General features: G+C 36.0%; 1 protein-coding gene across 1 annotated transcript; it reads left to right on the forward strand.

The window, feature by feature from the left end:
• The first annotated feature begins 4,913 nt into the window (after positions 1 to 4,913).
• Positions 4,914 to 9,832, forward strand: LOC130825042 (importin subunit beta-1). The gene is made up of 3 exons (XM_057690068.1): positions 4,914 to 5,121; positions 6,117 to 8,534; positions 8,620 to 9,832. The coding sequence occupies exons 2-3, from the start codon at positions 6,124 to 6,126 to the stop codon at positions 8,816 to 8,818; spliced, it is 2,610 nt and encodes an 869-aa protein (XP_057546051.1). The 5' UTR covers positions 4,914 to 5,121; positions 6,117 to 6,123; the 3' UTR covers positions 8,819 to 9,832.
• Positions 9,833 to 10,330: the final 498 nt, after the last annotated feature.

The raw sequence follows: 10,330 nt of genomic DNA on the forward strand, positions 1-10,330 counted from the left end.
ATTCACAAATCAGCCCAAATATTCCTTCAAGATTAAAGATATAAATAGACTGCTTGCTCTCTTGTAATGTGTTTGTTCACTTATAAATTTCAAGTATGGAGAATCGGCGATCGCTTAGCTTTGTTGTAAATATTAGAAGGCCAATATTTAATTGGGGGGGGGGGGGGCAAAATCATTTTCGCTAACAATGTTTAGGGTACAGAATTTGTAATGGGTCGTTAGACAATACCTATGAATGGTAGTTTTACTTGTCATGTACAACTTGATATATCAAGTAGTGCTATGAATGTTTGTACCCAAACGATTGATGCAATCAAGTGTATCCCATTAGTTTTGATAAGAATGAACATAAAAGATATTGGTGGCTAAAAGAGGAGGGGATTTTTATTGTTAAATCATGTCATGTATTGGGTATCAACAGTTTGGTGAAAATTTAGGTTCAAATGAGATTGTTTGGCGTTACGTTTGAAATTTGAATGGAGCTCTAAAGTTCAAACATTTCATTTGACATGCGTGCAAAGAGAGTCGTGCGGTGATTGCAGTTTGTTTCCATAGACATTAAATTCAATCTTCACGGTGTAATAGGTGGAACGTGGACAATAAAAGTACTATACATGCTACACTAGACTATCAACATTATATAGTTGCCTTCACGATGTCACTGGATGAGGTTGTTAAAATTTTTGTGATTTTTTTAGGGTGTGTGGTTTATTTGTAGTTGAAAATATTCTTGCATGATGATCTTGATCCATAAAGAACTGCTTTGAGCTTCATTAAAGTGCACTTGGAAAGAGAGTTATATGCAGCCAAGGTGTATATGAGGTCATCATTATCATTAATTCAATATCCTGCTCGAAAATAGAGTTTGGGTGAGAAAAGATAACGGACAGTCCATACTCGTACTCCCTTGATAGGGAGTACTAGAGGAAAGTTGTCAATTTTACCTTAGAATGTGGGTCTAAAATGAGAACATGCTAGTCGTGGTATCCAACCTGATTATAGTGGGTGAACTTTAATGCTCACATACTCAATTCTTGTGATGGTGGATTAATTGGCAGTATGATTCGTGATGAAGAAGGAAAGGTGCTAGTTTTAGGTGTTAGGCGTGTTAAAGCAAGATGGAATAGTGTTACTAGCGAAGCCCATGTTGCTATGTTTGGGGTTGATTTGCCTCATAGACTTTGAAGAGAACGAGTTCATATAAAAGGCGATGTTATGAATATTATTACAACGATTGTCAATAAGGCTTGTGGTTTATTTTCTTTTTTTATGTTTATTCCGGCTGTGAAGAGAACAATCAACACTCTTAGCAAAGTTAGAAAGAATGCCTTTTAGGGTTCACAATGATTATGAACTACTAGGGAGGTCTGAGTTGCTTTTCCAGCCGTTTCACTCTGTATTCCTGCATAAGGTAGCAAACGAGGGCCAGAGCCTTCGGGGGTCCTCCTCTGATCATTAAGTCAGTATGGGTTATGAAAGAATTGTTGGTAAAGCTTTTAGGGACTTTGAGCTATCTTTTGATGAGAGAATAATACTTGGAATTCAGTGTCAAAAGTTGTCTTACCTTTGGTGATGCATGACATCGTATATTTATAGTGGTGGGCCTTAGGAGAGGTTTCCCAAAACCCTAATGGCAGTTTAGGTTTTTACCTTAATAGAATCTTTCTTGGGACCAGTAGAAAGGGAAATAGAATATTCCGCAATTCTACGTGGCATCTGATGGTTTGCTGATTCTTACACCATGGTCCCTCCCTCCTTGTCTTTTAGTACATCTATATGGGTAGGGTACGAGGTAGGTGTGGTGTCTTGCCTTATATAAGTATTGACAGCTTTTCTGTGTATTATTGCAGTTGTCTTTCGACTCGTCATCGTTTTTGTTGTAACCCTCTTGCAGGATCAACCGTCCTGCAGGTATTTAGGTCCTTCATCCTCTGTCAGGGCCCTTTTGATATGAGCCTGCCACCTTTGTGAGTCCTGTCGTCTTGAAACTTAGTTGGGGAGTAAGTTTGGTCCTCCAGGGAGCTAAGTTGTTTTTCCCAGGGAGTTGAGACCTTTGAAGGAGTCCTGGTCGTTTCATCCTGACTTTCGTTTGTGGTAGTGTTTGGGATTTCTCCACGTTCAGGATCTTGGGACTAAAGATCATATTCTAGCACATACCATGTTTTATGATTGTATTTGATCCTTTATCTTCCTTTCTGTGAGCTTTCAATATAGTCATGTTTGTAAGGTTGGAATATTGTTGCTCATAGGGATGCTAGATGTGTTACTTGATATGCTCATGAAAATATTTGTATAGTTGCTCTCTCCTAAGGTCTCAGTAGTTGGACTTCTTTTGATTCGATTTAATGAAGGTACGAGTTTATTTAAAAAGAATTATAATTTGTGTGCTTTACGTTTAAAAAAGGAAAAATTACATTCAAGTTGATCAAACTTTGGCCAAAAGCAATTTATAAGATGGAACTTCAGTAATTACATCCATTGAGTAGAACTTTAAAATTAGTTATTATTTAATAAACGTTTACCTTTTAGTGACGTGAACATTATGTCACAACTAATGTGGCTGTACACGTGGGCATACATTTGGTTGTATATGTGACATATTTTTAAATTTTTGAATTTGATTTAATTTATATGTATTTTGTAATTAATTAAATTAAATTTGTTTTACTTCCAAAAAAATATTTTTTTTTTATTTTTTTTGTATTTTATTTTAATATTAATTTTTATTTTGAATTTTGTTATTTTATTATCTTTTAAATTTACTTCTTAAATATTTTAAATTTTTTTTATTTAACATATATTTTATTTTTAATTTATTTGTAATTTCAATTATATTGTTTTATTATCTTTTAAATTTACTCATTTATTTTTATATATTTATTTATTTATATCTAATTTAGAAATAAAATTAAAACTAAAAATAATTTGGAAAACCTTTTTCCTCCCGACCCTCCTCACTTCCCAATCGATTTTTGACCTTCGGCTCTGACCACCTGCATGAGGGAAATTAGTGTCTTTTGATCAAGTGTAATTACTAGCTATAAATGGGACAAATTATAAATATAGAATACATTTGACTAATTTAGGAGGTCATAAGTCTTGGTAGATACCAATTATGATTTGTATACGAATATAACTAGTTTACTATTATTATAATTATGTCATATGAGGTCACACATATAAGTAATCGATCATATCATCATATATATAATTACACCAAGAGCATAAGATGCTCATTGGATTCTTAAGTATGAGGAGTTATACATAGATTGATTATGTGTTTAATTGTAAATTAAAGCATATATTTGATCATCATAAGCTTTACTTGTAACATAAAAATGTGAAGTACCAGTGGTGTTATTGGGAATTAAAACAAAACTTTATTCATCATGACAAATTAATACATGTAAAGTTACATGTAATGAGCATATGTAGAGGTGATACATCATATAGAGACGCATTTTGATCATCTTTTAGAAAAACTTTATCATTCTAATTATGCTTCACATACTTATAATTTTCGCCTAAAATATATTTTTTTTTTGAGATATTCACCTAAAATGTATTGAGAAAAAATTTTCTTATTTCACACTTGCATGCGTGATGATTCGTTCAATGCTTGTGGATCAATATTAAAGAAACAATATTTGATGTTCTTTTACCTCTATTTTGGTTATTTTATACTCAATTATATAATGTGAAAATTTACGCATCAAGCCCATGGTATTCTACTACTTTTGATTATTCATATTATGACATGCATGTGATCCTATTTAAACGTTAAAAAATTGTATCTTGCTCTTCTCTTTCCATTCCCATCCTCTCTCCCCTTTCCTTTTCCCTTTCCGCTGCTATCTTCTCTGGTCAGCCTTTCCCCTACTCTCTTAACGCAAATTATGATTCAAAACCAAGTATGAAGAAGAAAGAACCCATTATTAAAAAGGTATTGTTTTTCTTTCTTTTACCCATTTTCACTATTTTGCTCTTTTTCCTTTATCAACACATCTCTTTTTTGTTTATACTGGTCAATCAAATTTGAAATAGATGGGGAAGAGAACTGTCGGAGATTTCAAAAGGAGAGGAAATGGTAAAAAATGTCTGAGAAGAGGTAGGGATTGAGATAGTTTGGAAAGGGGGTGAAGTAGGATTGGAATAGAAGAGAGGTTACGTTACGGAGGGAGGTCGAGAATGATGGGGAGCCGGAGTCACAGGGGAGGGAATGACTGAAGTTTGTAGGGAAGTCGGAGTGGGTGGCCGTTGTAGGGCAGAGGAAAAGAGTACTCACGACTCGTTTGCTCGTAGGTTTTAAATGTTATGAATGATAATGGAAAACTAATATATGTTTGGTAGGAAAATATTTTTACAAGCTTATTAGTCATAATTGATTTTTTATTTTTCTCCACAAAATTTATTCTAATATATTATCGCTGGTAATGAAAAATCGTGAACGTTTTTTTTATGATCAAAGCTTTATTACTATGGAAATAACATGATACATCTTATGAAACATTATGTCTAGTATGAGACCATCTTAGTAAAGAATTTGTCTTATTTTAAAAAGAAAAACTAAACTATTAAGTAAATGAAAAGTTATTCTTTTTATAGTCCTTTATAAACTTAAGTATTGGACAACCCATATTAAACCGTCTCATAATGAGACTGTCTGAATAAAAATTTGTTTTCATCAGCAAGTTTTATATGAGACTATTTCACCGTGAGACGTCACTGTAATTTTAGAGACAAAATTAGTAAAATTGAAAAGATAACCAATCGCTTTTAACTTTTGAGCCAATTTATATTAAACCGTTTCACAATGTGACGGTCTTAATAAATAATTTGTGATTTGTTAATAAAAAAACACCGTTAGTAGGTAACACATACCTTAGAATGAAGTAAACACCGTTATTATTAGCCGGATATGCAGCCTGTAATTTCCTTCTAAAAAAATAATTTAGTCTCCAGTTTATTTACAATCTCATTTCTTTGTGTTCTTCCCTCTTCTCTCTAGTTTCTCTCTCCTAGGGTTTCTTAACCGCCGTGCTTTTGGGATTTTTTCCATACGATCGGTGACTCACTTCCCGCTGCAACTTTCTCTCCTTTCAATTTCCTTTGAAATCTCTGGTAATTGCGTACTTTTAATCGTTAATTGTTGCTTCGATTTGATACATTTGCCCAATGTTTTTGAACTATCAGTCCATGCTTTATTCTGATTTTGAATTAGATTTCTGCTCGGTCTTATCGATGGGATTTAATTATATCATTTTCATTTTTACTGTAATCGATTCTCATTATTTTCTGCTGCGATCAATGAAGTTTGTCGATTCCTTGATTACTGAGTGTAATTGCTAGTTCGATTTTGTTCAATGTAATTATTTAGTTAATGTATTTTTCGTTCTATTTTACTCACTTTCAGTGGTTACTTTGATTTTAAGGTGGTTTTCATAAATAGATCTAGCTCCGATTGCAATTGAAGATTTTCAAATTCGACTTTCTGTATCTGTTGCACATTGCTAGGGCTTTTTAAATCAATTTAGTTGGTTTAGTGTAGCTTGAAACTTTTGTGGATTTTGAAAAGGAGCGTTGAAACGTTTCTTTAGATTTTTGAATGAATGTTGCTTTCCTTTGTTTCGAAGTATTCATACATCAGAAGTAATCTAACTTGCTTGGCTAATATTTATTTTGCATCAGCTCTGGACTGGAAGTTAAAGCCTTCTGTAAAACATAAAACTTTTTAAGTTGCATTCTAGTTAAGCTGGTGGGAGCATGTGATATGTAACATAGGCTAAATTCGTCTCATGGTTTCCCTAGAAAAGTCAACAATTATTCATTGAAATAACTAACATGCCTTCTCATTTGTTTAGTTTACTCTCTTAGATGTATTGACGGTTGATTTTTTGGTCATGATATCTAGATAGCAGTGGGTAGTTGGTAGCTTGTTTCTGCTAGTTGTAAATCTCTATGATATACTCATCTTTGTTGAGTATTTCCTGTATGATCTACATGTGCTGTAGTGCTTAGGGGTTATATAGTATCTTCTTATCTAGGTAATGAATTGCAGATGTAGTTATTGTCTTGGTGATTTTCTCATCCTTTTAATATTTACGTGCTACATACAGATATATTATGGTGATGGAGATCACCCAAGTACTGTTGAATGCTCAATCAGTTGAGGCAGATATCCGAAAGCAGGCAGAACAGGCTTTGAAAACTTTTCAAGAACAAAACTATCCAAGCTTCTTGCTGGCGCTTGCTGGAGAGCTAGCCAATGAAGAGAAGCCAGCTGAGTCGAGGAAGTTGGCTGGGCTTGTTCTTAAAAATGCACTGGATGCCAAGGACTCACATAGGAAGTATGAGCTTGTACAGAAATGGGTGTCTTTAGATGTTGGATTAAAGAACCAGATTAAGGCATTCTTGTTACAATCCCTAGCTTCACCTGTTCATGATGCTCGCTCAACTGCATCACAGGTGATCGCTAAGGTTGCAGGTATTGAGTTACCTCAAAAACAATGGCCAGAGTTGATAGGATCATTGTTGGCGAATATTCACCAACTTCCACCTCATGTCAAGCAAGCAACTTTGGAGACACTTGGATACATGTGTGAAGAGGTATCCCCAGATGTTGTAGATCAGGATCAAGTGAATAAAATCCTTACCGCAGTTGTTCAGGGTATGAATGCAAATGAAACGAATAATGAAGTCCGGCTTGCTGCTACACATGCATTATATAATGCTTTGGGATTTGCCCAGGCTAATTTCAATAATGATATGGAAAGAGATTACATCATGAGAGTTGTTTGTGAGGCAACAATGTCACCTGATGTGAAGATAAGGCAGGCAGCTTTTGAATGTCTGGTTGCCATTTCTTCCACATATTATGAAAAGTTGGTTCCTTACATTCAGGACATCTTCAATATCACTGCAAAAGCTGTGAGGGAAGATGAGGAGGCAGTTGCTCTTCAAGCTGTTGAATTTTGGAGTTCAATCTGTGACGAAGAGATTGACATTCTTGAAGAATATGGTGGTGAATTCACTGGTGACTCTGATATTCCTTGCTTTAATTTTATTAAGCAGGCTCTCCCTGCTTTGGTACCCATCTTGCTGGACACACTCCTCAAGCAAGAGGAGGAGCAAGACCAAGATGAGGGAGCTTGGAATATTGCTATGGCGGGGGGTACTTGCCTTGGGCTTGTTGCGCGGACTGTTGGAGATGATATTGTGCCTCTTGTGATGCCATTCATTGAAGAGAATATCGCAAAGCCGGATTGGAGACAAAGAGAGGCTGCTACCTATGCATTTGGGTCAATTTTAGAGGGTCCCTCCCCTGACAAGTTGACATCCATCGTCAATGTTGCTTTGAACTTTATGCTCACTGCATTGACGAAAGATGTTAACAGCCATGTTAAAGACACTACCGCTTGGACTCTTGGTAGAATTTTTGAATTTCTTCATGGATCTGCTGTGGAAACTCCAATTATTACGCATGCAAACTGCCAGCAGATTATTACAGTTTTATTACAGGCCATGAATGATACACCTAATGTCGCTGAAAAAGCTTGTGGTGCTCTCTATTTTCTTGCACAAGGCTATGAGGATGTTGGCTCTTCATCACCCTTGGCTCCTTATTTTGAGGAGATTGTTAAGTCCCTTCTTACTGTAACTCACAGGGTAGATGCTGCGGAGGCGCGGTTGCGAGGTGCTGCTTATGAAACTCTAAATGAGGTGGTTAGATGCTCAACAGATGAAACTGCTCCCTTGGTGGTGCAGTTAGTTCCTGTTATTATGATGGAGCTTCATAACACACTGGAGTCACATAACCTTCTTCCAGATGGAAAACAGGGTGAACTACAAGGTCTCCTGTGTGGGTGCCTTCAGGTTATCATTCAAAAGCTGGGGTCATCAGAGTCAACGAGAGCGGCGCTTTTGCAGTATGCTGATCAAATTATGCAACTGTTTCTTGGTGTTTTTTCTTGTAGTAATGCCACTGTTCATGAAGAGGCTATGCTTGGAATTGGTGCTCTTGCCTACGCCACAGGTCCAGAATTTCTGAAGTACATGAATGAATTTTACAAGTATCTGGAAATGGGTCTTCAAAACTTCAGTGATTACCAAGTCTGTGCTGTCACAGTTGGTGTGGTGGGAGATTTATGCAGGGCATTGGAGGATAAGATACTGCCTTACTGTGATGGGATTATGACACAACTCCTTAAGGACTTGTCGAGCAATCAACTACACCGATCAGTGAAGCCTCCGATTTTCTCTTGCTTTGGGGACATTGCCCTTGCAATAGGGGAGAATTTTGAGAAGTATTTAATTTATGCCATGCCAATGCTTCAGAGTGCAGCAGACTTGTCTGCTCACACAGCTGGTGCTGATGATGAGATACTTGAATACACCAATCTCTTGCGAAATGGAATCTTAGAAGCATACTCGGGGATTCTTCAAGGCTTCAAGAACACTTCAAAAGCTCAGCTTGTACTTCCTTATGCTCGCCATATACTTTCATTCATCGATAGTATTTACCAAGGGAAAGATATGTAAGTCTTGTATTACTAGTATGTTTTGTTGCCTTGTACAATTGATTCCTTTATGATAGCTGAAATGGAAAATTGATGTGTTTAGGGATGACGCTGTCATGAAGACTGCTATTGGAGTTCTTGGTGATCTTGCCGACACACTTCCAACTAGTGCAGGTTCTTTGATTCAGCAGTTCCCGTCATGCAGGGACTTGCTTCGTGAATGCTTGTCATCGGAGGATCATTCTATAAAACAATCTGCTGAATGGGCAAAGTTGGCCATCAGTCGAGTGATTGCCATTTGAGGCTTGGTCCCCTGCTTGGTATTTTCTTTCCTTTTTGATGTCCCAGCATGCATCAGGTGTGTGGAGTTGGGTCCGGGGGTTCAGGATTGCATAAGTGTCGGGTGTCGTCACCAGTCGGACAACTAAACTTGTCAGCTTTCATGTTGTCGCTAACTCATGCATCAGCAAAGCTGATCGGTCCGTCGGTCAGGTCAGGTCAGGTCCATTTGTTTGCATATTAAGGAGGTCGTGGATAGTCGGAAACAGTTAAAAGGGGCCTCCACTTGATTGTTCAAACCTCTAATTCAGTGCTAAAGGATAAGGATGAGAGACATATTTGTCCTTGGGTCTAAAGTGTCAAATTCACGCTTAAAGGACGGTGCCCAGTCTATGATCCACTCATTTAATACTCGAAAATGATCATCCCTTGCTTGCCATAATGGTTTCTTTTGTCTCCCAATGGTACATCGTGTCTTGGAAGTCGAATGTTTCAAAGATGTTGGAATGACCGTCAGTCGCATAACAGAGTTTCCCTCTGCAATTTTTGGCCCAATTTTCCTCCCATTTTTTTGTCTTCTTTCTGGGTTTCCCAATTTAAGTCCTGCTTCGTTTTTAAGTCCATCATTCTAGTCAACAGTCTGTTGCATTTGGTCTCTATTTTTACCTTTTTTTGTATCCTCATGTGGTCTTTTTTGATCACCCACTTACGTTGATAAGCATCACATTACTTAATATTATTGTGTCTTTTTAATTATATATGAAGTATATATTCTGGATTCAAGCCTTTTTTTTTGTCAAGGCAATTTCATCTTTGTCAATGTTCGCACTTGGTATAAATGAGCAAACCAAGTTTGCTACTTGGGATCGGCAGAATCTTTGACTACTTGTGGGATTGAATGAAGTGTCAAAGCTTATTATGTTATGCTGCCTAGAATCTTTTATGTAAAGTTGGCTCCCGTAATGTATTTTACTTACATTTGTGATACCAATTACTTTGAAATTCTTTTATGTAAATAAGAATCTGGAGTTGGTTTCTGTCCGGTCTTATTTAAATCATGCCATTTGATACTCCCTCTCATAAAGAGATTACAACAATAATAGTATTTGACATAAAGTTTAATAAAAAGGTGAAGTTATTCAAATATTGTGAATGATCTTGAAATAGGAATAGAAATTAAGTGTATGAATGAGAATTAAAGAAAATAGTGTGGGTATTTTCATGTGAAGAAATTGTAGTAAAGTTTAAAGATTATACTAAAATGAAATGAAAAGTGTAATAATTTTAAAGGGATTGGGGAAGTATTTGTTAGTTTCTTTGTTTTTCTCTTGTTATGGGGACATTGTACTATCAAATTGACCAAAAAAATTGGAGAAATTGTGGTTTTTCTCTAACAAAATCGAAATGTTAATGATTAATGATGATGTAAATTGTGGTTTTGCTAAAATTAGCAAAAATTTTATACATTATATAGCCTAATCAAATTTAATTTTGTAAAAAATCAAAATGATGCCAAATGAGTAACAATCGGTGTT

This window comes from Amaranthus tricolor, chromosome 10, assembly GCF_026212465.1.
Source record: "Amaranthus tricolor cultivar Red isolate AtriRed21 chromosome 10, ASM2621246v1, whole genome shotgun sequence".
Taxonomy (NCBI): domain Eukaryota; kingdom Viridiplantae; phylum Streptophyta; class Magnoliopsida; order Caryophyllales; family Amaranthaceae; genus Amaranthus; species Amaranthus tricolor.